The sequence below is a fragment of the Aspergillus fijiensis genome (genome assembly GCF_003184825.1).
Source record: "Aspergillus fijiensis CBS 313.89 unplaced genomic scaffold BO72scaffold_28, whole genome shotgun sequence".
In the NCBI taxonomy this organism is placed as follows: domain Eukaryota; kingdom Fungi; phylum Ascomycota; class Eurotiomycetes; order Eurotiales; family Aspergillaceae; genus Aspergillus; species Aspergillus fijiensis.
The window spans coordinates 253,085-281,057 of record NW_024469004.1 but is presented as its reverse complement, the minus strand read 5'-3'; the positions used below and the strand labels follow the sequence as shown (position 1 = coordinate 281,057).

At 56.3% G+C, this 27,973-nt stretch overlaps 8 protein-coding genes across 8 annotated transcripts; 5 read left to right on the top strand and 3 right to left on the bottom strand.

The window, feature by feature from the left end:
* Nucleotides 1–242: 242 nt before the first annotated feature.
* On the top strand, nucleotides 243–2,070 carry BO72DRAFT_478038 (aldehyde dehydrogenase family protein; the record flags this gene model as incomplete). The annotated part of the gene is made up of 3 exons (XM_040947476.1): nucleotides 243–260; nucleotides 342–1,121; nucleotides 1,438–2,070. 3 exons carry the CDS (start codon nucleotides 243–245, stop codon nucleotides 2,068–2,070), a joined length of 1,431 nt encoding a protein of 476 aa, XP_040800574.1.
* Nucleotides 2,071–2,173: 103 nt separating this feature from the next.
* BO72DRAFT_511007 (glycoside hydrolase family 88/105 protein) lies at nucleotides 2,174–3,325 on the bottom strand (the record flags this gene model as incomplete). The annotated part of the gene is made up of 1 exon (XM_040949383.1): nucleotides 2,174–3,325. The coding sequence occupies one exon, from the start codon at nucleotides 3,323–3,325 to the stop codon at nucleotides 2,174–2,176; it is 1,152 nt and encodes a 383-aa protein (XP_040800573.1).
* A 751-nt stretch (nucleotides 3,326–4,076) lies between these two features.
* Nucleotides 4,077–6,095, top strand: BO72DRAFT_511002 (putative 2-ketogluconate transporter; the record flags this gene model as incomplete). Its single annotated transcript, XM_040949382.1, has 5 exons — nucleotides 4,077–4,458; nucleotides 4,520–4,797; nucleotides 4,861–5,385; nucleotides 5,483–5,694; nucleotides 5,836–6,095. Exons 1-5 carry the CDS (start codon nucleotides 4,105–4,107, stop codon nucleotides 6,093–6,095), a joined length of 1,629 nt encoding a protein of 542 aa, XP_040800572.1. The 5' UTR covers nucleotides 4,077–4,104.
* A 320-nt stretch (nucleotides 6,096–6,415) lies between these two features.
* sidE (nonribosomal peptide synthase SidE) lies at nucleotides 6,416–12,946 on the bottom strand (the record flags this gene model as incomplete). The annotated part of the gene is made up of 4 exons (XM_040947948.1): nucleotides 6,416–6,453; nucleotides 6,498–9,234; nucleotides 9,268–12,338; nucleotides 12,415–12,946. The coding sequence occupies 4 exons, from the start codon at nucleotides 12,944–12,946 to the stop codon at nucleotides 6,416–6,418; spliced, it is 6,378 nt and encodes a 2,125-aa protein (XP_040800571.1).
* A 798-nt stretch (nucleotides 12,947–13,744) lies between these two features.
* Nucleotides 13,745–15,481, top strand: BO72DRAFT_131191 (MDR family NADPH-dependent oxidoreductase). Its single transcript, XM_040939096.1, has one exon. It carries the CDS (start codon nucleotides 13,983–13,985, stop codon nucleotides 15,051–15,053), a length of 1,071 nt encoding a protein of 356 aa, XP_040800570.1. The 5' UTR covers nucleotides 13,745–13,982; the 3' UTR covers nucleotides 15,054–15,481.
* Nucleotides 15,482–15,553: 72 nt separating this feature from the next.
* Nucleotides 15,554–17,577, top strand: BO72DRAFT_448817 (MFS monocarboxylate transporter). Its single transcript, XM_040944881.1, has 2 exons — nucleotides 15,554–15,864; nucleotides 15,947–17,577. Exons 1-2 carry the CDS (start codon nucleotides 15,665–15,667, stop codon nucleotides 17,079–17,081), a joined length of 1,335 nt encoding a protein of 444 aa, XP_040800569.1. The 5' UTR covers nucleotides 15,554–15,664; the 3' UTR covers nucleotides 17,082–17,577.
* An 881-nt stretch (nucleotides 17,578–18,458) lies between these two features.
* BO72DRAFT_448816 (GMC family oxidoreductase) lies at nucleotides 18,459–20,355 on the bottom strand. Its single transcript, XM_040944880.1, has 3 exons — nucleotides 20,313–20,355; nucleotides 19,550–20,263; nucleotides 18,459–19,493 (listed from the first exon to the last, which is right to left on the bottom strand). The coding sequence occupies exons 1-3, from the start codon at nucleotides 20,344–20,346 to the stop codon at nucleotides 18,532–18,534; spliced, it is 1,710 nt and encodes a 569-aa protein (XP_040800568.1). The 5' UTR covers nucleotides 20,347–20,355; the 3' UTR covers nucleotides 18,459–18,531.
* Nucleotides 20,356–23,191: 2,836 nt separating this feature from the next.
* BO72DRAFT_131162 (uncharacterized protein) lies at nucleotides 23,192–24,568 on the top strand. The gene has a single exon (XM_040939094.1). It carries the CDS (start codon nucleotides 23,485–23,487, stop codon nucleotides 24,469–24,471), a length of 987 nt encoding a protein of 328 aa, XP_040800567.1. The 5' UTR covers nucleotides 23,192–23,484; the 3' UTR covers nucleotides 24,472–24,568.
* The last annotated feature ends 3,405 nt before the right edge of the window (nucleotides 24,569–27,973 follow it).

The following is a 27,973-nucleotide window of genomic DNA, read 5'->3' as shown; positions in this document are numbered from 1 at the left end:
AGCTGTAGGACCATTCAAGCCTCCGGGCAGGCCTTCGTCCAACACGGGTTAAGCTTCTCGTGCATCGCAGCCCCAGATTTATCCCGTATACGAGTCTTCTCGGCTTGTGGGCGGCGCTGAACCGAGAGGAGGGTATAAAGTGCCTGACGCTCTCCCCCTGCTCGGTCACTTTGCAGTGATCATCATCTCACTGCAGCCATAATCTGAGAAATCCAGTACTGAACAGTACTCCACCCACCACCATGGCGCTCGACACTACTGTACTCCCCTCCTCCCCTATCCCCAAATCCCTCCCGCTTACCTTCCCCCCCCCCAAACCCTAACTAACCTCCCCACTCCAGCAATTCTACAACATCATCAACAACGAACGCACCACAACTCCCGAAACCCGACACAGCACCAACCCGACCACCGGCCACCCGAACCCCGCCGTCCCAGTCTCGCGCCCAGCCGACCTCGACACCGCCGTGCTGGCCGCGCAATCCGCCCTCCCAGCATGGTCCGCCACCCCGCTCTCGACCCGCCGCGCCCTCCTCGCCAGCTACGCCGCCCTCCTCGCAACCCACAAGGCCACCCTGGCCGCGCTCCTCACCCAGGAACAGGGCAAACCGCTCAGCCAGGCGCAGATCGAAGTCGACATGGCCATCACCTGGACGCAGCAGATCCCCCTCCTCGATCTTCCGGTGCACACCATCGAAGACACCCCGGACCGCCAGATCATCCAGCGCTACGTGCCCATCGGCGTGTGCGGCGCCATCGTCCCCTGGAATTTCCCCGTCCTGCTGGCCGTCGGCAAGATCGTGCCCGCCCTGGTCACGGGCAACGTGCTCCTCGTCAAGCCCAGCCCCTACACGCCCTACTGCGCGCTGAAGCTGGGGGAGCTCGCCGCCCAGATCTTCCCGCCGGGGGTCGTGCAGGTGCTGAGTGGCGGGGAGGAGCTGGGGCCCTGGATGACGGCGCATCCCGGCATCCAGAAGATTAGTTTTACCGGGTCCAGTGCCACCGGCCGCAAGGTGATGGAGGGGTGTGCGCGCGGGTTGAAGAGGGTGACGCTGGAGTTGGGGGGGAATGATGCCGCGATTGTGTGTGAGGATGTCGATGTGGATGCCGTGGTGCAGAAGGTATGTTTTTTTTTTTTTTTTTTTTTTTTGCGCCGGGGAGGGAAGGCATTGATCGGGGATGGAAGGATTCCAAGTCGGCTGGAGTTCGTTGGGCTAATTCGTGGATTTTCTTCTTTTTTTTTTTTTTTTTTTTTTTTGACTTGGACTTTGACTTGGTCCTTGTGAGTGACGAAGGAGAGTTTGGGCTGTGGGCGGAGGAGGTCCGTTGGTTGGGGGGGGTGATGTCTCAAATTGTAGACTTGGGATCTTGGTTGTGGAGTGCCGGGTGGAGTGGAGAGGTCGCATATCTTGGTCCAGCACTGACGATCACCACCAGATCGGCACCATCGCCTTCCTCTGTTCCTCGCAGATCTGCATGACGATCAAGCGGCTGTACGTCCACGAGAAGATCTACGACCAGTTCCGCGACAAGCTCGTGCGGTTCGTGCGCGCCCTGAAGGTCGGCGACGGCACCCTCCCGGACACCTTCTTCGGCCCCGTCCAGAACCGCATGCAGTTCGACAAGGCCACCGACTTGCTGGCCGCGACCCAGGCGGCCGGCCTGCAGACCATCGCCGCCGGCGAGGTCCCCGCCAACCTCGGGGCAGGGTACTTCATCCCGCCGACGATCGTGGACAACCCGCCCGAGGCCTCGCGCGTGGTGCAGGAGGAGCCCTTCGCGCCGATCCTGCCGCTGCTCCGATGGGCCGACGAGGCCGACGTGGTCGCCCGCGCCAACGCCTCCGACTACGCGCTGAGTGCCTCGGTGTGGAGTCGCGATCTGGGGCGCGCGCGCCGCCTCGTCGACCAGCTGCAGGCGGGCTCGGTGTGGGTGAACTCGCACTTCGACGTCGCGCCCCACGTGCCGTTTGGCGGCCACAAGGCCAGCGGGATGGGCACGGAGTGGGGGGTTCATGGGCTGGTGGGCTGGTGCAATTCGCAGACCTTGTGGTTGAGGAGTCAGCTGTAGCTGTTACTCGAACTTTGAATGATAACACTGTGGGCATTTAGTAAACTGCTCTTGAATCTATACATCTATACTGCATTCTCTATCCGCATCCATCTTCTGAAATCTAATACGAAATCCCCCGCAGATACTCCCCCAATGCCATGATCGCCATCGCCTGCCCATACGGCATCGCCGTGCGGGGGATCTCCTTGTAGAACTGCAGACTGTCGCCCATGCCCGTGCCAAAGCTGGTATTCTGCAGCTCGCCGTGCGCGTCCACCGCGCCCACGACCGCCGCGATCGCCCGCTCCGCCACCCCCCGGTATTCCTTGCCGAGATACCTCTTCCGCACGGCCTTGAGGATCCCGTACGCAAACCCCGCCGTGGCCGAGGCCTCGACGTAGGAGTCCCGATGATCCAGCAACGTATGCCAGAACCCGTCCGCCTCCTGCAACCGCTTGAGGGCGGCGCACTGCGCCTCCAGCACGCTCAGCAAATGCACCCGGATGGGGTCGTGGTCCTCGAGCTCCAGCAACTCGACAATCTCCGGGATCACCATCGTAATCCAGCTATTCCCTCTGGCCCAGCGCGCCTCGGCGAAATGGTGGCCCTGGCCCTGGCCCTGGCCCTGGCCCGCCGTGCCGGAGTTTTCGGGGTCCGTAAACTGCCACCCATGGAAGAACAGCCCCGTCTTCGCGTCGAACAGATACTGCACGTGCAGCAGACACTGCCGCTTCGCCTCGGCCACGTAGTGCGGGCGGCCCAGCAGGCGCCCGATCTTCGCCAGCGGCAGGACGGTCATCATGAGCGTGTCGTCCCACAGCTGCTGGTGGTTTTCCGTCAGGTAGGTGATGTGCTGCATGCCGCCGTGGCGGGTGCGCGGCAGCTCGTGCATCGCCCACTCGGCCCAGGCGTCCAGCCAGGGCAGATAGGTCGCGTCGCGGGTCGTCTCATAGAGGTGGGCCAGCGTCAGGAACACCGCCATCGTGTTGATGTTCTTGGTCGTGCCGCCCTCGGCGAACCGCGCCGCGAACCACTCCTGCATGATCTGCAGGTGCTGCGCCGAGCCGGTCAGCTCGTAGTATTTCCAGATCCCGTACAGTCCCACCCCGTGCGTCCATTCCCAGCCGTGCCAGGATTTGGTGTCGATGATGCGGCCGTCGGGCAGGTGCAGGAGGAATTCGCCGGTGGGGTCGTGGATGTTGATCAGGTTGGTGATCAGGAGGTCGATTTGGGTGCGGATGGCCGGGGGCGTGAGGGGGGTGGGTTGGGTCATTTTGGTGGGTGGTTGGGTGGGAGGTTAGGGTTGGAGTTGGAGGGAGGTGGAAAGGGAGGGAGGATGGGAGGATGGGAAGGAGATACTTTTGAACGGTACTGAAGCGTGTCGGTAGAAGTAAGTAAGTGTAAGTACTGCTAGCTTCCAGCTTCAGCTCCAGCTTCTTTCTGTTTCTCCTCCCCCGCCTGCTCCCTCTGACTCGTCGTCATTTGTATCTTCGGGTCAGCGTCCGCCGAGCACGCTCCCCAGCCAAGTCCAACCCCTCCTCTGAAAAGAGCAGCGATTGGCGCCCTCGTGCAGTCTGCCCACCCAAGCAAAGCAAGCGAAGCGTGCGAAGCTCCAGTCCAAGACTTTTTCCCCGCGTTCTCGGGTCAATTCACTCCCGCCGGTTAATTTCCTGGCTCTGGAAAGGGTCTGCGGCTTGACCCGCCCCCGCGTATGGTGGTTTGTCCCATGGGGTAAAACTGGACCCCAGAGTAACAACAATCAACCACAACCCTAAGCGAGATGCATCAACCCAGGAGTTATTTGGCTATTCGCCTCCCACCACTGCACTACACTACACTACACCTGCTTTTCTCATTGGCGTGAAATTCACCCCCCGCGAAGGATTGGCCAAGCAAAACAATAAACGAGATGGCAAGGTCACGTTCTCTACGGAGTACCCCTACACCGTATAAAGTAAAAGACCTGCGTCCCCCTGCCCCCTTCCCCTACCCCCTGATCTCCCCTCCCCTCCTGCGTCCATCCACACTACTCCGCATAGTGGACATCGAACCATGGCGGAGCATATCACCGACACCACCCTGTCGCACCGACATGGCTCCAACGAAGAAGACAAGTCCGCCCAGGCGACCGCCCACGTCGAGCGGGTGCTCTCGCCGTCGGACGGGGACCTGAAGAAGGGGCTGGGGGCCGACGCGGCCCGCGTCGACGAGGAGATCGCGGCGTACGCGGCGAGCGGCGCGGTCGAGGTCGACGAGGCCACCAGCCGGCGGCTGCGGCGCATGATCGACCGGCGCGTGCTGGTGGTGATGATCCTGACGTATTTCCTGCAGGCGCTGGACAAGGGGACCATGTCGTTTGCGTCGATCATGGGGATCCGCACGGACACGGGGATGAAGGGGCAGGAGGTGGGTTGTTTCCTGGAGCATGTTGGGCTGCTTTACTGATAGCTGATCATGGTGGCGGCAGTACTCCTGGCTCACGACCTGCATCTACATCGCCGTCCTGATCGTCGAATACCCGACCAACTGGATCATCCAGCGCGTGCGCATCGCCAAATACCTGGGGGTGAACATCATCCTGTGGGGCACCATCCTGGCGCTGCACGCCGCGTGCAAGAACTTCGCCGGGCTGGTCGCCGTGCGCACCCTGCTGGGCATCTTCGAGGCCGCCTGCCAGCCCACCTTCGTCCTGCTGTCCAGTATGTGGTACAAGCGGGAGGAGCAGGCGGCCACCGTGACGTACTGGTATGTCCTTTTCCCTTTCCCTGACCTGCCCCCTCACCACCATGCTAAGGCCAATAAAACCAGGTACATGATGAACGGCGGCCAGCAGATCGTCGGCGGGCTGCTGGCGTACTGCTTCAGCCTGATCGGCCGCCACGGCCCCACCGTCCTCAAATCCTGGCAGGCCCTGTTCCTGACCTACGGCTGCATCTCCGTCCTCTGGGGCTTTTTCGTGCTGTGGTGGATGCCCGACTCCCCCATGAAGGCCAAATGCTTCAACGAGGAGGACAAGCACCTGATGGTCGAGCGCGTGCGCGCCAACCAGACCGGTCTCCAAAACAAAACCTTCCGCGCGTACCAGATGTGGGAGGCCTTCCAGGACCCGCAGATGTACTGCTACTGCGCGATCCAGGTGTTCACGACGCTACCGACGAGCGGGCTGGGCGCGTTCGCCAACATCATCATCACGGGGTTTGATTTCACCGAGCTGCAGACGCAGCTGCTGGCGATGGTGCTCGGGTTTTACATCATCTTCGTGCTGTTGACCAGTGCGTTCCTGGTGAAGCGGTATAACCAGAATATTCTGGTCATGTTGGGGTTTATTGTTCCGTGGGTTGCCCCCATCTTTTCTTTTACCCGGGAATAGAGCTGGGGCAGGGTTAGGGTTATGTGATGGCTAACTCTTTCTATTCAAACGCCCATGCAGCTCCTTCATCGGCACCATCGTCCTCATGACCGTCGAGAACAAGAACCTCAGCACCAAGGTCGGCCTGCTGATCAGCTACTACATCACCCTCTCCTTCTGGTCCGCCCAGAACCTGTGTCTGTCCATGGTCTCGCGCAACATCGCCGGCGCCACGAAGAAGTCCACCGTCGTCGCGGCGACCTTCGTCTCGTGGGCCGTGGGCAATGCCATCGGTGAGGAGTCCTTTGCCCTTTGCCCTGCTTTTCTTTCCTTTCCCTTTCCCTTTCCCTTCCCTTTCCCTTCTTCCTACCACCCACAAGAGTATCCGAGATCCCATTCACGATTGAATGCTAATCCCGCTGGTACCGGCACAGGCCCCCAAGTCTTCCTCGCCCGCGACGCCCCCCGCTACTTCATCGCCTTCGGCGTCCACCTCGGCTGCTACTCTGCCATGACCCTCGCCGTCATCTACCTGCGCTTCCATCTCATCGCCCAGAACAAGAAGAAGGAGCGCCTGCTGCGCGAGGCCGGCGTGAGTCTGGATTCCCCCGGCGCGGGGGCCGGGGATCACCTCGCGCATGCCTTTGAGGACCGCACCGATCGCGAGAATTTGCATTTCCGGTATATCTATTAGTACATTCGAACCGGGGGTTGGGGAGGGGGTTATATGGCTATATTGGGGGCTTGGGGATGGGTTCGGTTTGGGTGGGGTTATCTAGCTTGATATAGGTTTAGTTGGAATTTTAATTGATGGGTTGTTGGTTGGGGGTTGAGTTTTGTGCTGTGTTGCGCTGTGCTGTGCTGTGCGGTAGTATGTGTGTATTTGTTAGGTCATGGGTGATGTGTTCAACGTAGCCTCTCTCCTTGATTAGATTTCTGGCGTATCGGGTGTAGGGAATACATACTACTAAGAAACAAGGGATATTTCGCTAGAAACAAAACATATCGGATCTTTCAATTCCTATTCGCCATCTTCCTACATGTCTGCCTAGCTAGTCTTAGTATAAGAACAGAACCGGTCAAACCAAGTACGCACCGTCCAACCCCCGCAAAAGCTCCCCAACAGTAACAGCAGGATCCTCCACCGCCCGACTCACTATCCGCTCGACCGCCGCCAGCTCCCTCGCCGTCTCCTCCGCCGTCCAGAACGACCCGTCATACGCGAACTTGACCCGGTACCGATCCGGCTGCGCCGTGCGGCTGACCTCGAACACCACCGCGTAGGGCTCGGCCATCCGCACCTCCGACCGCGCCATGACAAGCCACCGCTGGTACGCGTCCGGACCGGCCGTCGGCGCGGCCGGCTCGAAGGGCTGGAACAGGAACAGCGCCTCGTTCTGGTCGGCCGCGCGCGACAGGCCCGCCGCCCGGTAGATGTCCGCGATCGCGACCGTGCTGTTCTCCGTGTACTGCCAGAACGCGTCCTGCGTGCGGCGCAGGAAGTCCGTCAGCGACAGGCGCGGGTCCACGTCGGACCGCATCGGCACAAAGTTCGCGCAAGTTCCGTTGATGCCCTGCGGGTCGGGGAGGTCAATGTTGCGGCCTGTGGTGAGGTAGTCGAAGGCCACTGTCTGTTGGCCGCTGCGCCGGGCGAGCCAGAGCTGAAAGATGGTCTGGAAGAGGATGGAGACGGTCACGCCGTGCGCGCGGCTGTACTGGTCCAGCTGGGCGTGTTCGATCATGTGGAACGCAACGCTGGTGACCCGGACTTGTTTTTCTGAATCTTGGGGACGCCCCGGGGCCAGTTGAAAGCGGATGGGCCGTTTGTCGGGCTGCTGCCAGAAGGCGAGGGTCGGTTGCGTCCGATTGCGCTGCCAGATGTGCAGGGCGAAGTCTTGGAAGCTGGTGAACGGGTCGACGGGCTCGTCAAACTGGTACCTCTGGCAGTGCGCGTCGAAGACCCGCAGCAGGGTGCCGTCGTATAGGCCGTGGTCGAGCTTGATGACGACCTGCACCTCTCCATCAGCCATCCGGAGCATGCCATAGCGGATGAAGGGCTTGCCAAACTCGAACCGCTGCTGCCAGATCGCATCGAGGATGTGTGACCTTTCCTCCGCGCCACTGGCGTCGTAGAACTCCACGATCGGAGTGGCATCCGGGAGCACCACGCCATACCACTGGTCTTGATATTCCAAGAAAGTAGTACGCAGGATATCGTTGGTCTCTGTCAATCGCTTGGCCATGGCCAGCCATTGGAAGGGATCGCTATCGCGGCCCAGGGAGCGCACGGTCATCAACGACCAGAACGACTCGGGTCGCGCGCCCTGGGCGAGGAACTCGGATTGCTCCGGAGGGCATGGGTAGATTGCCTCATACGCCTCGATAGCATCTTCAACAGCAGCCGTAACTTCGGGGGGCGCGGAGAAGACAACGTCGGCTGCTGGTTGCTGGCCTTCCTGATCATCGCCATTGCGGACGAGCTGCGATGCCATCGACTCCAGCACGGGGAATCGGAGGACATCGCGCACCGCAAGGCTGTATCCCTCCTGTCGCAGACAGCTGACCAGGTTGATGGCCGCGATCGAATCGCCTCCCAGGCCCAAAAAGCTCGCCTCCAGACCAAACTCCCCGTGGGGCAGTTGGAGTACAGTGACCCATGCTTCATGCAATACCTTCTGCTCCCGGGTGACTACCGGGATCACGGCGAGCAACTGGTCCGCCCCGATGGCGTCGAAGGCAAAGGGAGTCAGCTCCACCTGGCTCAGCGCCTGGACGCGCGCCTTGAGCTGCTTGCGGTCGGCTTTCCCGGAAGGCAGGCGCGGAAAGGCAGGAAGGGGCAAGAGGAATTTGGGGAACATGTAATGGGCCAGTCCCTTCAGCTTGGTCTTCAGCCTCTGCATCTCATCGCTAACCACGTCCAGGGATAGGATCCGGTGGTTGATCCCCTCGTCGTCTGCTGCTTCCACTCCGGAACCAAAGGCCACCACCGCCACGAGATGCGCCGTAGTGTTCCTCTTCCATACCGTGAGAACGCACTCTCGGACCGCATCTGTCCGCATGATAGCCTGCTCAATCTCCCCCAGCTCAATGCGATGACCGTTGATTTTAACTTGGTCATCCTTGCGACCTAGGCACTCGATGTCGCCCCCAGGGATGTATCGGCCCAGATCCCCGCTGCGGTACAGACGTTGGCCGCCACGGATGTCGCTGTGGACAAAAGCCGCGGCCGTCGTCTCCGGTCGATTGAGATAGCCCCGAGACAATTGCGGTCCCCAGAAGCACAGCTCGCCCACTGCCCCATAGGGAACCGGGCGAACCCCATCCTGCTCCAAGATCACGAGCCCTGTGGTGGGGAACACAGTTCCGATGTTCCCAGTGCGGTCCGTCTCCGTGAAGTTCTTCATGGTTACCATAACCGATGTCTCCGTAGGACCGTACGCGTTGATGAGGGTGACTTTGGAGGCCCACGTCGCTACCACATCCGGAGTCAAGGGTTCTCCGCCCACAGTTATAGACTCCAGCGTCGGGACCGCCTGGGGGTCCAGCAACCGCGCGACGGTGGGAGTCAGGAAGAGATGGTTGACTCCCATGTCCCGAATGACGCCGGCCAGGTCTCCCAGGAGGCGTTCCGGCGAGGCCAGACAGACGGTTCCACCGCTGTGCAAGGTCGCAAAGATATCATAGACCGAAGCGTCGAAGATGTAATTCGAGAACTGCAGTTGTTTGAACGGTCGCTGATCGCGCTTCTCGAAAGCGATAATGGACTGCATGGCCGCCGCACAGCCCCGGTGGTGGATCATCACTCCCTTCGGTTGGCCAGTACTGCCGGAGGTCTAGATGATATACGCCATTGCGTTGGGAGAAACCTCGTCCTCCGGCTGCTCCGTCGAATACGCACATAGTCTGGCTGTGTCGACCAAGACCTGAGGAATTGCCTCTTCCTCCTTCGCTTTCTCGGGCTTAGAGGCGAAGTATGAGGCGTGCTCCGTCTGGGTCAGAATCACGCGGGCACCGATATCACGAACAATGAAAGCGTTGCGCTCAACTGGATTCTCAGGACTCAAGGGCACATAAGCCGCCCCGAGCTTGAGCACCGCCAGGATGGTCGTGATTAGAACAGGCGACTTCTCCAAGAGGATCGGGACTAAGTCCCCGGAGGACACGCCACGCTCGGACAGGAAATTGGCCATTCGGTTGGCCAACTCATTCAGCTCGGCGTAAGTCAGAAGCTTTTCATTTTCCCAGTTGACCGCGACTCGGGATGGGTACTCGCTCGCAATGTGCTCGAACTGGCCTTGGAGGGTCCTCGGGGCCGGCAGAGTGTCTTCGTTCCAACCGAGCAGCAAATCCAGTTCCTCCTCGCCGAGTAGGTCGATGGACTTGACAGCACGGTGGGGAGCCTCAATGATGGTTTGAACCGCACGGCAGTACTGCTCGATGATGAACTCAAGCTGGCGTACCTCCAAGGCGCCGACAAGCGTCACCTCGATCCCCGCCGCTCCCTCCTCAATATTCAACGTGGTGAACTCGGTCTTCCAAACTGGATTTGGGCCGAACTGCTGGAATACTTCCTCCGTTAAGGCCTGTCGCCCAGGCCCTCGGACAAGGATATTGACCAGGGTGTCAAAAAATTCCCCATCGCCTTGGTGGCCAGCAGCAGAGAGCGCCCCACGGATACCTGCGTGTGCGTACTTGGTGGTCTGCCAAATATCGGCATTCACAGCCTGAACAAGCTGGACCAACGACTGCTCGGGGTTCACCCTGACCGCCAGAGGCGCCACCGCGAGGGTTGGACCATCAAGTCGGTCGATCCCGGCCAGCGGCTGCTCTCTCCCGGACATGACCGTCGCCATAGTGACGGTTTTGGAGGCCGTATAGGATGAGAGGATCAAGGCCCATGCCGCATACAGGATGGCGCTTTTGGGAGCCTGGAGGCCGGCGGCCGCTGCCCGGAGGTCGACTGGAAGGGTTCGAGTCACGACCGATGTTTCGACCACCGGAGAGTGGTTGAGAATTGTCGGATCCACATCAGCCAGATACTGCCTCCAGAACACCTGCGATTCCTGCTCGTGGCGTTGTTGCTGCAACAGGGCGACGAATGATCCCCAGGGGACCCGGGCCTCCGGAGCCTGGCCATGGTACAAGCCCGCGACATCGTCGAAGAGGAATCCATGAGACCAGAAATCAAAGAGGGCGTGATGCACAGAAACCACTAGCAGTCCTCCATTGAGAACCGCAGCTCGCATAAAAGGCTGGCCAAGCGTGACCCCTTCCTTCTTGTCTCTCGCCAGATACCGAGAGAGAGACATTGTCCCCTCCAGCCAGCGTAGTTGAAAGTCGGTGCGCACCACCTGTGCAAACCCTGGAATAGCTGCAACGAAGGTGGAACGGAGGAGATCGCTGTGCCAGAAGGCCACCCGGAATGCGAGCTGTAGCCTTACCAAGTCAAGATGACGAACGTCGAAGACGCGCTGGTAGAGGTATTCGGGGTTTCCCTGGAGTGTACTGGCGAGAATTCCTTCCTGCAAGGCCGTCACAGGGAATGCATCTACCGCTCCTCTGTCGGCCATGAGTCTGTCCTTAAGAGTTGTATCGGTCAAGAGGGCAAATGGCTCAGGCGCCTTGGGTGCACCAGAGCTGCTGGTATCACCGCTGACTTTAGCTGCATCGGCGACGTCCTCCGCGGTCTGAGACTGCATCATGTCCGCGAGTTGAACATGGACTCCTCGGGTCCGAAGGTCTCGAATGACCTGGATTGCCTCAATAGAACTGCCACCAAGAGCGACGAACGAATCGGTCGGTAAGATGGACGCTGCATGAACATGGAGATGTTTGGCCCAAACATCTACGATTTCGCGTGCGATCTCCGTAAAGACATGTTCCGACCCATTCAATGAGGTAGCATCCCGACCCAGAAGTTCTTCCATAGGAGTGAATTCAGCAGCCTTCCGGATCGCGCGCAGATCGATTTTCCCGTTGCCGTTGACGGGAAACTCCTGGCACTGTAGCCAGTAGCTAGGCATCATGTACGAGGGTAGCTCGCGCCGTGCCTGGTCCCGGAGACTCCGGACGAGATCTACCCAGCCCATCTGAGGCCCTGGAATGACAGCTGCGACCAGAGACAGTTTGTCATGGATGTAGGCTCCAACACACACAACCTCTACAGCCCCGTCTCCAGTGCGCAGCACCGAAGCGACCTCCCCCGGCTCGACGCGCTGGCCATGAATCTTGATTTGCTGATCAATCCGGCCCAGGATCTCAAAGGAGCCGTCGGAATGATGAACCGCGAGGTCTCCCGTGCGGAAGACAATGTTGCTGAGACTTTCAGGATCCCTGAGAAATGCTGCAGCTGTTTCCTCGGGTCGAAGGTAATAGCCATCAGCTACCTGTGGGCCTGAGAGACAGAGCTCCCCAGGAGTACCCGATGGCAATTGTTGCGTCGTGCCGGGTTCCCAGATCATGGCTTTGGTGGTGTCGATTGGACGTCCAGGGCTGCGGGCATTATCGCCCGGTTGCAGCCGGCGGGAGAAGTTGAGCTGCGCACATTCACTCAGCCCATACGAGACGCGAAGATGCACCCGACCAGCCCAGGCCTCTACCAGACCTGAGCTCAGTGGCTCTCCGACGGTGGTTACTTGCTGTAGAGAAGTTGGGATTTCTGTGGGAGAGAGTAACGACAATGCAGACGGGGTAATCCCCAGCGCATCGACCTTGAGGTTCTTCAGCACTGCCGGCAGTGCTGCGGCCAAGCGATCCCGTCGGGCCAGACACAGGCACGCGCCCTTTGCAAGGGTGGCCAGAACGGTTCGTTGTGCGGCGGAAAAGACGGGGTTGTAGAAGAGCAACCACCGGCGGTGTCCTCGCAAGTCAAATTGACTGATCCCAAGGGAGGCCGCCCGGTGGCTGACCATTACCCCTTTTGGGTTTCCCGTAGATCCTAAGACAGTGAAGATTAGCTTGCAAGCCTATATAGAGAATTGGATAATGGGGCAGGACAGTAGGGCACAACTTACCGGAGGTGTATACCAGGTACGCCAGGTTTGATGGCGTGGTCCCAGATGTTTGCTGGGATGTGGTCGAGGTAGGCTCTGCCAGGAGAGCTTCGATGGCATGAGCCCGAGTGAAACTCCCAACATACCTATCATTCACCATCACATAGGGTGCACCACAGTCGTCGGCAATTCTTTGATTTCGTTCGGCCGAGCCTGCGGGGTCTAGCACCACGTAGGCAGCCCCGCGGAGCATGATAGCTAATAGCGAGGCGACAAAGACAACTGTAGGATTCATACACACCGGAATGATATCCCCCGGAGCAAAGTCGGCCTTGGCCGCAATCTGCTCGACGAGCTGCCAGAGCTCGCCATATGTGTAACCCCTGTTGTTCTCTTCCTCCACCGCAATTACTTGAGGGTTCTGCTGCACCTGGTAAAGAATCAAGTCGGTGACCAGGCAAGGGGCTTGTGGAGCCTTGGATGGGAGAGAGATCGGCTTGACCGGTCCATCCAGGACCGTGTCTCCAAGACTTGCTTGTGCAACGGGAGACATGCTGTGACTCCGTCGATTAAACGAGGAATGGCAGAAAGAAAAGCCTGGTAGTGTTGCTTGTTGTTCAAGTCAGGGCTGGGCTTCCTGAGGAGCTTTTATATATTGCCGTCTTGCTGAAAATCTCCGACTCACGCAACGAACTCGATTCAAGACAACATCCAGGCATCGCTTCCTTCGCTTCATCTTCAGCCGTGTATTGCTGACAGCTGAAAATCTCCGACTCACGCAACAAATTCGGTTCAAGACAACATACAGGCATCGCTTTCTTCGCTTCATCTTCGGCCGTGTATTGCTGACAGCGTTCAATCCACGCAATGGACTTGATCGAATTCAGCTTCAGCCATTCCTTTCGGTGGAATCCGGCTGACATTCTTCCGACCATCCCAATGAACTGGGACTAATTCAGTTTCCAGGCATCGCGGCCTCCGCTCCAATTCGGTCGGTCGTATATTGCTGACACTTGTTGACTCACACGATGAGGTTGATTGAGCGAGGTCACAGAATCCAGGAATCGCTTCCTTCGCTGTCTTCGCTGCCTTCCAGCCGTGTACCATCGTCATCGCCCGACTCACAAGGTGAATTGCAACTGGTCAGCATGGCCATGCTTGGAGCAGCCGGCTCGAAGAAGACCAAGGTATACTAATTCCTGCACATAAGACAATAGGCGATTCCTTTACTGCCTTACGGCCGTAAACAGTTGACACCGCCCGACCCACAATGGGAACTGCAACTGGTCAGTGCGGCAATGCTTGAATCAACCGGCTCGAAGAAGACCAAAGTATACTAATTCCTGCACATGAGGCATCAACCACAAGACAACAATACAGTTGGGGGCGGAAATGTCGTGACTGAAGTCATGCTTGGTGCCAGTCTTCTCGAATCAGCTGCGAAAATCAGGTATAAAATCCGACTTGAAACTCGGGCACAGCACTAGGAAGAGTACATAGTCCAAAGTACAGTACACTGCTGCCTGCGAGTACACAACCCCCACCCACCCTTTCAAACCTTTTTAATTTGCTCTCGACAAAAGATAACCATGGCCGAAGCCCTCGTCATCCCCTTCGAGAGCGCACAACCTCTCGATAACCTGCATGTCGAAACCCTGCCGCTCCCGACCTGCGGACCACGGCAGGTCCTGGTGCGATTCCTGGTGGTTCCCGTCAATCCCTTGGACTTTGCCGTGATCGCAGGCCAGTACCCAGTGAAGCTGCAGAGTGTCTATAACAGTGAGAATGGGGTCCAACACGCCATTCCAGGATCGGATGGCGCGGCCCGGATCCTGCAGACAGGGGCGGAGGTCGACCACCTCGCGGTTGGTGATCTTGTCATCCTGCGCACGCATTGTCGGGGCACGTGGAGGACTCATGGCGTCTTCGACGAGGCCGATCTCATCCGCGTGCCATCCACCACCGACCCTTGCGTGGCCTCCCTGCTCCGCATGGGCGTGGCTCCGGCCTTCTTCCAGCTACGCGACTACCACACGCTGGAGCCGGGAGACTGGATCATTCAGAACGCGGCCACCGGCACGATCAGTCACTTCGTCTGCCAGTTGGCGCGGCTCCTGGGAGTGCAGGTCATCAGCGTCATCCGCGCTCGCGCCAACGCCGAAGAGCTGGAGCGAATGAAGCGGTTGCTCCGCTCCCACGGGGCCTCACTAGTGCTCACACAAGAGGAGCTCGCCGCGCCGCGGGTCCTCGAAGGGAAGCGGATTGTTCTCGCCATTGACTCGGTGGCCGACGATGCGTTAGTGCGGACGATGGCAGCGGCCATGACCGCTGGAGGCACCGTGCTGACCGCGGGGTTCCTGGGAGAGGCGGCCCCCCCTCGACCGGAGGTCAACCTCCGGCAATTCCTGTGGCAGAAAAACATTAGCCTGCGACCTTTTCGACTGAGCGATTGCCTCAGCAAGCGCAGTCAATCGCAGCAAACGGCACTGTTCGAGTGGTTTGCGGGCCTGGTCGGCCGGGGGACTCTGAAGGCGCCCGCATTGAAATTTCTGCATTGGCAAGCTGGAGCCGAAGCGCAAGAGGTTGTGGCTGCCGTGCAGGGTCAGGCGCAGACAGTGATTGGCCAACGTAAAGCAGTCATCATCGTCGGCGAGAGATGATGGAGCGATGGATGCAGGACGGCGTCGTGCCTCTGTAATTGACCCTGGCATGGATATTACCAATCTTTTCCTGTGACTCTCTCCGTATGTGCAATTGAGGATGAAATAAAGTAATTTCGAAATTCTCGTTTAAGATGACACAATCAAGCCTCGCCAAGTCCGTCGATCCGCGGATATGCCTCGCAATGGAGTAAGCACTAGCAGACACTAGTCCGCAGACAATGGGCAGGGAACTCATTTCCATGTGCAATGAGACAGATCCGCTGCGGTCAAATCCGGCACTAGAGTCCACAGAATCGCGGGGATCAGATTCCCGTAAGCCCACACTAAGCCTAGACGGTTGGCAGTTGCTTAGCTCTTTCCCCTGGATGCGCGATCAGTCCATGTAGCTCAGAATAGGTTCCATCACGCAATTCTTACGGCCTGGCGAGTCACAACAGACCAACTTTGCAGACTCGGTGTTGTAAGCCCGACAAACAGCTCCTCGCTGACAAATTCAAATCCTCAAGGCATCGTAGATGGCTTCCCTATAATTGAACTCTCCAGGTAGCGAGTGTCTTGTTCGGCATCACCCGCATGCTTCCCTCCCACACTGACTGCACTCTGACGCCATGTCTCAATCCTTGAGCACGAACCCGGACGACAAGCCCTCCTCTCCGTCCGCTGTTCTGATGGCCGATTCTGAAGCCTCAGAGACGGAGAAGCAGGCGCCCGCCAAACCGGCGGACACGGCTCCCCCGCCGCCGCCCGATGGTGGTGTGACCGCGTGGCTGCAAGTCGTCGCGGCGTTTTTCCTGTTCTTCAACTCTTGGTAGGTGGTCCCCCCGGCTGCCGTTGCCGAAACAAGAATGTTCCATGGCTCATGGTGCTAAACAACCTTTCCTGCCGCGTAGGGGTCTGCTCAACGCCTATGGAGTCTTCCAGAGCTACTACCAGTCAGACTTGATCCCCGGCTACTCCTCGTCGGCCATCACCTGGATCGGCACTGTGCAAGGCTTTACCTTGTTGCTGGTCGGGGTGATTGTTGGACCCATCTTCGACAAAGGGTATCTGCGTAGCATCGTCGCTGTGGGGACTTTCATGGTGGTGTTCGGGATGATGATGACCTCACTCTCGACCAAGTACTACCAACTCTTCCTGGCGCACGGAGTCACGGTCGGCATCGGCTGTGCCTTCCTCTTCCTACCCAGCATCGCCATCGTGGCCACCTACTTCACCTCACGCCGCGCCGTGGCCACGGGGATCACGGCGTCCGGTGGCAGCATTGGCGCGGTGATCTACCCGATCATGTTCCACAAACTAATCGGCCCGGTGGGGTTCGGGTGGACGACGCGCATCATCGGGTTCGTCGCGCTAGCCGGGCTGGCCATCTCGTTGGCGGTGCTCAAGCGGCGCCTGCCGCCGCCGGCGCAGAGCCGAAGCCTGGTCGACGTCACGGCGCTCAAGGAGCCGCCGTTCCTCGTGTTTGCCTTTGGCCTGTTCTTCAGCTTTGTGGGGCTCTACTTCCCCTTCTTCTACCTGCAGAGCTTCTTCACCTACTACCTGCACAATGACAGCAGCCTGGCCTTCTATATCTTCGCCGTGCTCAACGCCGCCTCCGTGCTGGGCCGCATCACCCCGGGTCTCCTGGCGGACCGCATCGGGGGGCTGAACACCCTGGTGCCCATCAGTCTGCTGGCCAGCATCCTGGCCTTTGTGTGGATCGCCATCCAGAACGAGGGTGGCACCATCGTCTTCACCTTACTGTACGGCTACGCCTCTGGGGCGATCGTCTCCCTGCCGCCCTCGATCCTGACGCGCATGTCGCCGACCCTGGGCGTGGTGGGCACGCGCCTGGGCATGATCTTCATGTTCGCTGGCTGCGGGTTTCTGATCGGCACGCCGATCGCCTCGCTGCTGCTGAACCTGGAGGAAGGATCCTTCTGGAAGGCTCAGCTTTTCAGTGCTATGTTCGTCGCCGCCGGAACCATCTGCTTCGCCATCGTGCGGCTGATGCTGTGGCGGCAGGGCGGAGGCTGGAAGATTTGAAGGGGGTGTAGGTGGATTGCATAAGCCAACCTCATAGATTCAATTCTCTACGGTGGCTTTGCATCTGAGACAACTGTTGTGGTTGACTGTGGGTGATCAGCCTATTGCATCTATAGACTAAGTAGAGACGAAACTCCATGCAAGCTGGAGGGAGCCGGGAGGAGCCGCCAGTGCTTCTGACACACGAGAGCGACAAGGCAGCTGCCTGCAGTCAAACTGGTTTGGCAAAAAGAGCTAAGTATGATATCACTTGATCATGCTTTGCGATTGAAGACATTGTTCAAAATACGATGAAAGTACAGTGAACTTTTGGCATGTTAAGTGGGTGCGAGAGGTGAGAGATAACGTCGGAAAACAAGAAGTGAGCCTCGGTACTAAGGGGTTCCATAGCCACCGCTACGGCAATCTGCTACGGCCGCCTCTTTGGACCAGAGACGTCATCAACATGCTCATATATCCAGGTGCAATACGTCAAAATGTAGATTCAGCTTTTCCCCTGCATATATCAATGTAAAAATCTGATCCCTATTCCGTGTCGCTTGGCGTACGGTTCAAAGTGTGTCTATTATGTCTTCTAACCTGGACAGAACTCTGGCACTTTGTATTCTACACTAACTAGCATATGCATCGCAGAAGCGTACTTTGTCGATGACATACTTCTGAGAGCTTATGGGGTTATTCTATTCATAATCCTAGCATCTGTATCTCTAAATTCCTATACAAATGTCTAATATAGATTAGGTAGAGACTTTTTCAAGTGGATATAGCCTACTTCAATTAGACATTACTATATATACCGCCAATGACCAAGCCCTAACAAATCATATGCAAATAGACTAGGACAGTCTAATTTGCATAGTGAGAAAAGTGCCTCGGAGTTGGAGGTTTCAAGCTGGCTGTGAACGGCTATATGCAGTCCTTAAGAGTTTGAAACTAGTTTTGATCATGGAGAAGATTGGTTTAGAATCCTTTAAACCGCCGGAAGGATTATGCTCAATTGGTCGTAGTGGCAATTAATGTGATATTATTTCTACCAACCTCACACAGCTGTTGGCAAGCCAGCTCACAAATAGTAATATGTCAGTCATAGATGAGTTGAAATTATAGATAGTTCTCGTGATGCAATCACTATATTTGATCTAATTACCAAATCTACTTTTGACAGCTAAGATTTACCTTGATTGCCAATGGTCATAATTGGTTGTTTTAGTTATAACCTGTTTTATATCAGCTGTACCTTATTACAACTCTGACCCTCGTCCAAGTCCGCAGTCTGATATGGATTCGGAATCCCAGATATGATGCCAAGGATTCGATGGCACCACTTCTAGTATTCGATTCTTCTTCAATAGCATGGCTTCGATGTATAATTGGACGGCTCCGAGTATTCGGAGTATGCATTCGTTGCAAATACTATGGACTAACCACTTCAAAGCTAATATACCTTCCACTATAGCCGTGCCACCTCCCGGTCCAAGTCATACTCCCCTACCAATACCTCGCCGCACGTGGCGCCCGTCACGTACGCGGTCGCCTGCGTATGGTTGTTCGTCAACACCGGCACCACACTCATGTCCGCGATGCGCAGGTTCTCCACCCCCAGCATCCGGAAGTGGCTGTCCACTACAGCGTCGGCCTCCCCCGGGCGACCCATCTTAGCCGTCCCCGTCATGTGCCAGCTCGACCCCAGCGTGTTCTTCCAGTGCTCCAGGATATCCGCGTCCGAGTCCGACGCCGGCGCGATCACCGTCTCGACCACATCCTTCTGGAAGGATGGGTGGCGGGTCACCTCCAGCGCATCGCGGAAAATCTCGATGCAGGCGCGGCGGTCGAAGTCATGCGACAAGAACTTAGGATCGAACAACAACGGAACGTTGGGGTTGGATGACTGCAGTCGCACCTCGCCGCTGGATTGCTCGTTCATCAGGAACACCAGCATGCAGATGTAGCTGTAATCCGGCGGCCATTCCGGCGCCACGAGATGCAGGGGAAAATGCGTGAGGAACTCGTAGTGCGGGACCGTCTTGCGTTGCAGGAAGTCTTGCACGTCGGTGGGAAGAGCCTGGAATTCTGCCGTCCGCACCAGCCGGTTGGACTTGAGCCAGCCGGCGGCGATCTGGCACGAATGCCGCGCCCAAGGCCCCGTACCATCCTTGTTCCATTGCGCCATGGCGGTCTTCATGGCGGCTTGATCGTTGAAGAATGCATTGCGGTCGTTGGTTGCGGGATCGCGTTTGAAGCACAACGGGGCGAAGAAATGATCCCGCAGACCCTTGCCCAGGGCAGGGATATCCTGACGGACGGGGATCTGGAACTGCTGAAGTTGGTCGGCAGGCCCGAGACCTGAATGCATCAGGATGCGCGGCGTGTCCAATGAGCCTGCGGTCAGAATCACTTCGCAGGAGGCCAAATCTGCAGAGGCGCGTTAGCTGGGTACTTATGTACTTCATGCAACAACCTAAGCATACACTGTCTTCCGTTTGACTCCACACCTACAGCCTTGGTCCCCTCCAAAATCACCCGCTGCACGGGCGCTTCCGTGATGATCGTCAAATTGTCCGGTACACCCTCGAGAAGATCCGTCGCGGTCACTCTACGACCGTTGTGAGATGAGTTAATGATCAAGCCCATGCCGATCGGGTCGCCCGAGTTGTGGTCCGGGTTTCGAGCCAGGCCCGCCTGCTCGAACACGTCCAGCATGAGCGGGAGATCCTGCTCCCACTCACGAGCAAAGCCCACCCGCAAACCACCAGTAGATCCGTGATTCAAGGCTTGGGGAGACGCGTATTTGACATTTTTCGGGTCAACGATAGCGCCATCAAAGGTCTCGAGGCCGCAGAATCTCCTCCTCATCCGATCCCAGCCAAAGGCCTCGTCTCCGACAAGGGCGGCCCACTGATCATAATCGTCACGGGCGCCCACTGTGTAGACGCCAAAATTGATTGCACTACTGCCTCCGAGCACCTTGCCGCGCGAGTAATCGATCTGTCGTCCATTGCAGTGTTCCTGGGGCGTGGTTTTGTAACCCCAGTTCAGATCTCCTTGGAGAAACGTCGACCATCGCTGACCATCCACGCGGAGAGAAATATCCTCATTCCGTGGGCCGGCTTCCAGCAGCAGGACTCGTGGGTGTTTAGCGGAGCGAGCGAGCGTCGAAGCAAGGGCACAGCCCGCCGGACCCCCTGCCTCCAGTCAGTCGGTCGAGCAAACGACGATCCTCATGGCACTCACCCCCGACAACGACGAACTCCCACGTATGGTTCATCGGCGATTCCTGGTTCAAAATCAAGAGCTGAGTGTCGTAAGTCTCCAAACCGATTGAAACAGAAGAAGCAAGTTTCAGTTTGCGCAGCTTAATTTCAATGAGCAGTGGCACCTCCGCACTGCCGGGTGTCCTGGTTTAAGAAGAGCTGGCGCAAAACCGTGCTTGACTAGCGAGTCAGGGCTTTGGATACGATCGACCAGAGGGGACAAAGTCTGACCCCGCTCGTCCTACAACATCGGCACTGATTATGCTATCAGTTTTACGACGATTCTCCTTTTTGGGGAATTGCGGCGGTGAGGGGAGATGTTCGACGGCGATTATCGTGTGCAACAAAGGCTGTCGGGGCGATCGTCACCTTCAATCATCCATGACCCACTTGGTGATCGAGAGCATGAGCCTGAAGATGAGCCGGACCAAGGAAGATCGTCACTCATGAGAGACAACGATGGGGAAGATGGAACCGCGCCAAGGTATGAGAGCTCCATTGTTGAGAAATCATCCATGACGATCCGCGGCATCACGACTAGTTTCCCCGCACCGCCTTGGCAAAGAGATGGATGCACACGGTATTATTCATCTCCCACCCCCAAAACCTGACTTGAGAATCCCGGTGGTTCGAGATTAAGTTTCCCTGCGCGCGTCAGGACCCGGGAAGTGCATCGTGGAGAAATGGCCCAATAATGGGGCACTCTCTCAAGTATCGCACTGAACGCACTGAACGACAAGCACTGAAAGCGGCCCGGGAAGTATTTGCACTGCTCTGAGAGATGCATCATCTTCTTAACCTTATACTCTACCAGGCATATTGGTTGCGAAGTATGTCGATGGTCTTGGTGCGATACCATCATAAGCTGGCTCCATGGCGTCAAACCAGACTCGGCTGTTTCAAAGGATGATATGTTGCGGCTGCTAAATCGTGCCGGGTCGCATTCGAAAAGTTTGGAGTGAATAATAACCTCAATAATGACCTTGAAACAAATAGCCAATCGAGTCGCAGTCGCTGAGATGGTGCATGAGAACGGGGCACCGATGGGTCCACATCATCACAAGCGACCATAGCACCGGAAAGATGGTTGAGCTGTCTCCACGAAGAACACGGTGAAGTTATGCTCAGTCCTCTAAGAACTACAGTCTTGGATGGGGCCGACATTGGAAATATGTACTAACAAGTTCCAGAGTGTCTGATCACTCGGGTGCTCGTCGCAACGCAACAACCTTCTCCGGCTAATAAGATTCAATCCTCAAATTGATAGTAAGGATGTGGCATCTCAAGGGAAATCATCGCCCCTGCGAGATCCTAACACCGTGTCTGTGACAAGGACCATGTCTTTGAGTCGAGATCAGCATCCGCCAATTATAGACTGCAAGGGCTGTCTTTGTAAGATTAGTGGGAGAGGCTGGTATGAGCGGTGTCGTGCTGTAACATGTGTAAAGCATTTTCATGTCATGGTACCTGCAGAGCGTGGCCTTCGCGTGGTAAGTTGTGGATCAGTGTCGAGACCCTTACGGTGTTCGTCCAAGGGGGACGGTTCTAGGCCTGGAGACTGGGTAGACTGGGTGCATCGATTAAGAGTCAATGCCAGGCGGGGCCCCGCAGGCTAATGAAATACAATAATTTCACTGATCGGGCGCATTTGACCTCTTTGAATCTTTGAGTAAGTAGACTGGCTCACACATTTCGCACTACATATGTCCATTAGACTTTTGCGACAATCATAAAGTTATCCCTTGACATATGGTGGCCCACGCTATCGATCGAGCCCTGGCATCGGGTGAATCCGACGGACACCATGGAATGGAATCAAGGTTGAAACACGGAGAAATCTATCTTGGCGACATGTAACTCTTTTGAAGGAGAGTCAGGAGAGTCAGGAGAGTCAGGAGAGTCAAGGTCTCGGACGAGAAGCGAAGGCGAAAACAAGGCGTAGATATTTCCGAATCGATCCAGAAAGCGAAGAAGATGGGAGAAGGGAATGGATCATGGATGGTGAAGAGGGGAGAGAACCAGGGAAAAGGCACGGCTGCCAGCCATGTGACTGGCTCGGCCTGAGTAACGAGGCACGCCAGTGGCTGGCCTGGTCTCTCAGGCCCGGCCTGTCTTCTTCATTCCAGGAGAAATCATCATCATCGCCCATCATAGGCTCAATAATCAATCAATCCTTCCTTCCCAACCCCGGACTTTCTCCCCTCCCTCCCCCCTCCCCTCCCCTCGCTCTGCCTTGATATTCGTCCTACTGTCTGCTCTTCTCTTTTCCATCCTCTTCTCAATTTCCACTGAACCTTCAATTCACCTTCTCCCCGGTTTACCCTCCCGCCGCTCCTCGCATTCCGGTTTCTTATCTATCGCGGCCATCAGTTTACAGTGTACAGTACAAATAGCCGGTGGCGACTGGTCTTTACCCCTCCCGTCGTCTGGAGTGGGAAGGGGGATCGCTTTCGATCTTCTCTCTCCAGTTCCTGTTCCAGACTTCCTCTCTCCTTTCCCCGGTCGGAACTCCTTTTCCTCAAATCTCTTGCTTCCCCTCCTCCCTTGGGGGATTGAGTTCAAATAAACCTTCCAGCAGCGCCATCTCACAGCCTGTCTCCAATCCTCACTTGCGTCGCGTTCATCCGAGGCCGCCCGTTCTCCCCCTTCATTCTGCAGGAACGCCAGCATTTGCCGCCACTGCGTTTCCCCTGCCACTAGCGCACCGTTCAGGCACATAAATAGAAACCTTCAGCTGCTGGGAGGGCGAACCTCGCTGCTATTCGGACTTTTAAGACGCTCGGACAGCACTGGTTGAGGTTCAAGCAAGAGGCCGTTTCCTCACCCTACCCGACCAACCCGGGTGGTCGAGCGTATTGCGCCCGATCAGCTGGTCCGTCGTCAGGTCTGGAACAACTAAAGTATGCGAATGAGACTGCGCCTCGACCCTCCAGGCTTCCCATCCAACTCCTGCGCTGCATTGTCCCTGACCATGGCTCTCTGGAATTGTCAAGCGGGCCAACGTTAGTTTCGCATATTATACTGCTGTGCCTGACCCTGTGCCCCGGGACCTCACGATATTTTCGCGATCCACAGTTACCAGTGCCTCTCCCGCCCTTTTGTCGAACGGCGACCGGCAGCCGTGGTGGTATCAGCGTCTTTCCTTTGTCGTCATGTGGGACTCTCTCTCCAACCCACCGGAGGGCCTCATCGGAGGTTACCAAGGGTCCAGCCTCGTGATCAAGATCTTGATGGCTGTCTTCAGTGCCATTGCCCTCTACAATGCAGTCGAACTCGTTATTCTCATTTTCCTCACTTTCACTCGCTACAGTGGACTCTACTTTTGGAGCATGCTTCTGTCCGACGTACTCGGGGTCATTCCCCACGCGGTTGGCTATTTGCTGGAATTTTTCGCGGTGGGCCCATTGTGGTTTGCGGTCACTCTTTCGACAATCGGTTTCTACTTTATGGTGCCTGGCCAATCCATTGTGTTATATTCTCGTCTTCATCTGGTGGTACAAAGCCAAACGACCCTTCGACGTGTTCTCGCCATGATCATCATTGATGCAATTATCCTCCTCATTCCTACGACTGTCCTTACCTATAGCACTATTTACATTGGCTCCACGGCGATCATCAGAGGGTACAATGTGATGGAGCGAATGCAGCTGGCCTGGTTTTGCGCTCAGGAGATTCTCATCTCCGGCATCTACATTGTTGAAACAATCAATTTACTCCGGTTGCGGCCGGAAAAGGATCCGCAACGACACAAGAGCATGTACGAGTTGATTGCGATCAATATGGTCATTGTCTTGTTGGATGTGTCCCTCCTCGTGCTGGAGTATGTGGGACTGTACACCCTCCAGACCACGCTCAAGGCCGCTGTCTACAGCGTCAAACTGAAGCTGGAGTTTGGAGTATTGCGGAAACTTGTCTCGCTCGTCAACACCCGCCCGTCAGAATCCAGCTCGACCGACCAGGATGACTTCCCGAACTTCGTGGACCCAGAGCAGATCACGGGCGATGTCACGCGAGCAGCTCCGCCCAGCGCGCACACGCAGTCGCGATATCCCTGGACAGCCCTTTCCATGGACAGCCTAGCTTTGTCCGAGCGTAGAAGGCCCTTGTCGCAGTCATCGGAGGCTCCCCGGCCTCCTTAATGTATGGCACAGGCCACTATTGAAGTTGATCGCCCAAGCGTGAGACAAAAGTACGTTTCAGGGGAGTTGACTTGCATCCCTCTGTGACCTGTCATAGCCGTTCCCGGGGTTGCGACGTGGCTATTGAGATCTAGTTCCTTCGAACCCCTAAACAGATCAGGTGTTCGGGAATTGACTATGCCAACTGAGCTGAATGTCCTCCCAAGGCGACCTGCCAAGCGTGCCCACTGGGTCGCCTAGTTTGCCCGATTGCTTCGGTCCGAACCCCATGCCTGCCCGGGATGGTCCCTGCGACACGCCCAGGATTTGCGGGAGTTCTTGGCCCAAGCGCCGACATGACTGGGACTGCGCGATTCTTCTTTGGGCATGGCTACTGCATACGCCTTTGCCCAAATTGAGCGACGGGAAGGGACAATCGGTCGAGAAGCCGGTTTGTGTATACCTTGTATAGACTTCGCACCAGTCATATTGTACATATCATTTCTGTAAATCTAGTGGTGTGCTTTTGCATATACCCAATCTAGATCCATTTCAGTTGCATCTTAATGTTTATCTAGACGGTCTGACATCTGTCATATTTAATAAGTTGATCTTCCTTCGTTAGATTAACTCGTAGAAGAACTAAGGGGGCAAAAAAGAGGCTACCGAAGATGGCCTTGGGTGGATGAGGTAACTTGCCATAGATGGCAAATTATTACTGTGGAGTGTGGACTGACAGAGTAATAATAGGAGGCACTAAGAAAAATGATGCAAAAGTACCGTCAAAGCCCGGCGGCGCTGGAGAATGCATCGGACCCGAGCCCGAGCCGTCGGGAAGGGTGGACAGATCGAAATCGAAATCCTTAGCGTCGGGATTTAAGGGAAGCAGAATCGGATCCGCTCATAGGAGTCTGAGAGTCTGAGTAATAATACAGGTCATATAGGTACTAGACTAGGTGGTCTCGGCTCCAGGCCAGCCAGGTTCGGGTTCAGCGGTTGCAGCTTTCACTAAACTAGTGGGAACTACCGGGAGTAGTCTCCCGGTAGGAAGAGAACCACCATACTACCACCAAAGTTGAGAGACAGATTCGTAGTCAAGTCATAAAGGGGGAGGGAGAATGGAGGTCAACCAACCTAACTAAGCTTTTGTCCAGCATTGTGTCTAGGCTCTCAGGGCAGGTGTCTCGACTCTCAAGCAGGTTTTTCTTTCCTGCATCGGTTGGCATTTAAGCACACCCCGGCCCCCTCTGCGGGCGGTCCACCATGGCCAGTCAAGTCTTATTGTGGACTACAATTCGACGATCCAGGAGGGGAAGGGAGCGGAAAACTTCACCGCGGAATAGACTATTGACTCGCCGACAAAAGGAAGCTGGCGCAGAACTAGTCTTTCCCGGTACGTACCGGTAGGTCCTAAGTTTTTTTATTTTGTTTTTTTTTTTTTTTTTTTTCTCGTACACAGTAGTTGGTGGTCTAGTTCCCACCTGGAGCAAGACAGATCGTTCGATCGCGTATCCACCCACCAGCTGCAGCATATCCGAGTTGACGGTAATATGATCTTCCCCCCCCCCCCATCCTCCCTCGGGCCACAAGGCAAGGCAGCAGAAACCCACCCGTCTTATCGAGATTCGCGACGAGGATTGCAGAATTTTCTGGCAAATTCGTAAACACATCTACTTACTGAAAATGGACTATGCTAGAAGAAAGGGGGGAGCCAAGAATCATGTCGTGCAAGTTTGTTGATGATGATTATGATGATGGCGATCCACACCTGCCTGCCATTCCAGGCTTGTGACATGAACACTTACTAGCCTCCTTGGGTTCAGCCTGCTGAATTGGAGGTGTATAAGAAGAGGATTGGGATTTGACTTGAAGGTGTTGTGAGGTTGATTACGTGGGAAAGGATTTGTGACGCTCGAGCTGAATCAAGCCGCGGAATATCTGAAAACAACTACTCCGTAGCTGTGAAAGGAAGACAAACGCAAAGGAAAAGAAAAAAGAGCAAGATTCTCTCCCCTTCTTTCTCTCTTTGCTACTTCCCCTTGTGCCTTGTCGACCACAACTGTTCATTCCACTGAGCGGCTCGGGGGAACAGATAACTTCAGGCCTAGTTCGCGGTCGGCCCTCCTCGGTCATTTGCACAAGGGCACCAAAATTCCCAATCGTGGGGTCAACACCGGAAAACTTTCCCAGGGAAGACTGTTGGCGAGTGTCGGAGTCGGGACTCGAGTGATACTACGGTCTAGAGATTCCTTTCTGTGTCTCTTTCCATTGCCTTTCTATTTCCTTTCCCTTTCCCTTTTGTGTACTGTACCATAGAAAGAAAGAAGCGCAACCGGACAGCTGAGGTAAGCAGTGCATTGATTCGGCTTTACCATACTAATCCAGCCGTCACGGGGGGGTGTCAAAAAGTGGTGTCTGATTTGTCGGAACGCCATCCGATCGAATTGGAGGTCATCTTTACCTCTCCCAGACTCTCCCGGACTCTCCCAAACTCTCGCAGTCTCCCACTGCAGCAGCGACAGCTTCCTGCCATTCTCATTGGTGCTGCCAACTTTTGGTGCAGTAACGGCTGGAGACTAAACCGAATCGAGCGTCTCATCCACCCGGCCGGGCCGCGTTGATTCGTTTTCCCCATCAAATCTCAGCGCAAAGTCACTCCAAGTCACTCCAAGTCAGTCACTCACCCATGGGGTTGTCGTCGAAGTGTGGAAAGACTGGCAAGACTCGGAAAATTGGCACGTCTGACAAGAAGACTCGGCATTCTTAGAAAGGCAATCGGAATTGAGCAGAAGAACTGTGTGCTGAGTGAGTGTGCTTCTCTCTACCTAATATTCCTGGTCTCTCGGGCCTCCAACTGCGAACTGCCTACCTACTACCACCCTTCCCCTCTCAATCACCCTTCCGTCGCTCTCTCTCTCCCTTCAACAGCACACACACCAAGCACCTCCTGCGAAAGACATTGGGAAGGCAACTCCCACCATCATTTCCATCATTATTATAATCACCACCACCACCACCACAAAAACAACAACAACAACAACGTCAACATCATCTTCTTCGACCCCATCACTTCAAATTCTTCCCTACCTTAATGTTAATCACAAGCTATTCCTGCACACCTCCCGTCCTTCCACAATAAGACTTTCTCCCCCCTCTCGCCTGCATCATTGATCAAGCCATCGTGCGCCCCTCCCTTCTTCCTCCACTCGCCTCTTCGCCTCCTTCCCCGTCATCGCGTGCTGGGCTTAAGCTGTCGTGGGTTTCCCTCATCCTGCCTTCGATGTTATTAATATTATCCGTACCAATCGGTTACTGCTCGCTTTTCCCGGGGTCGCCACTGACTGATTGGAGTCGCTAATTAATTCGTCTCTAGTACAATATCAGCCCCACGTGAAGGAACGGGATACCCTCCCCCCCCCGTTTCCCATCCCCCCTCCCCCCCTCCTCCCCCTCCTCCCTTGTGTGTCAGCACTTGCTCTACGTTCTACCAGAGGGCTTTGTGGCGTTTGAGGCTTGCTCATCT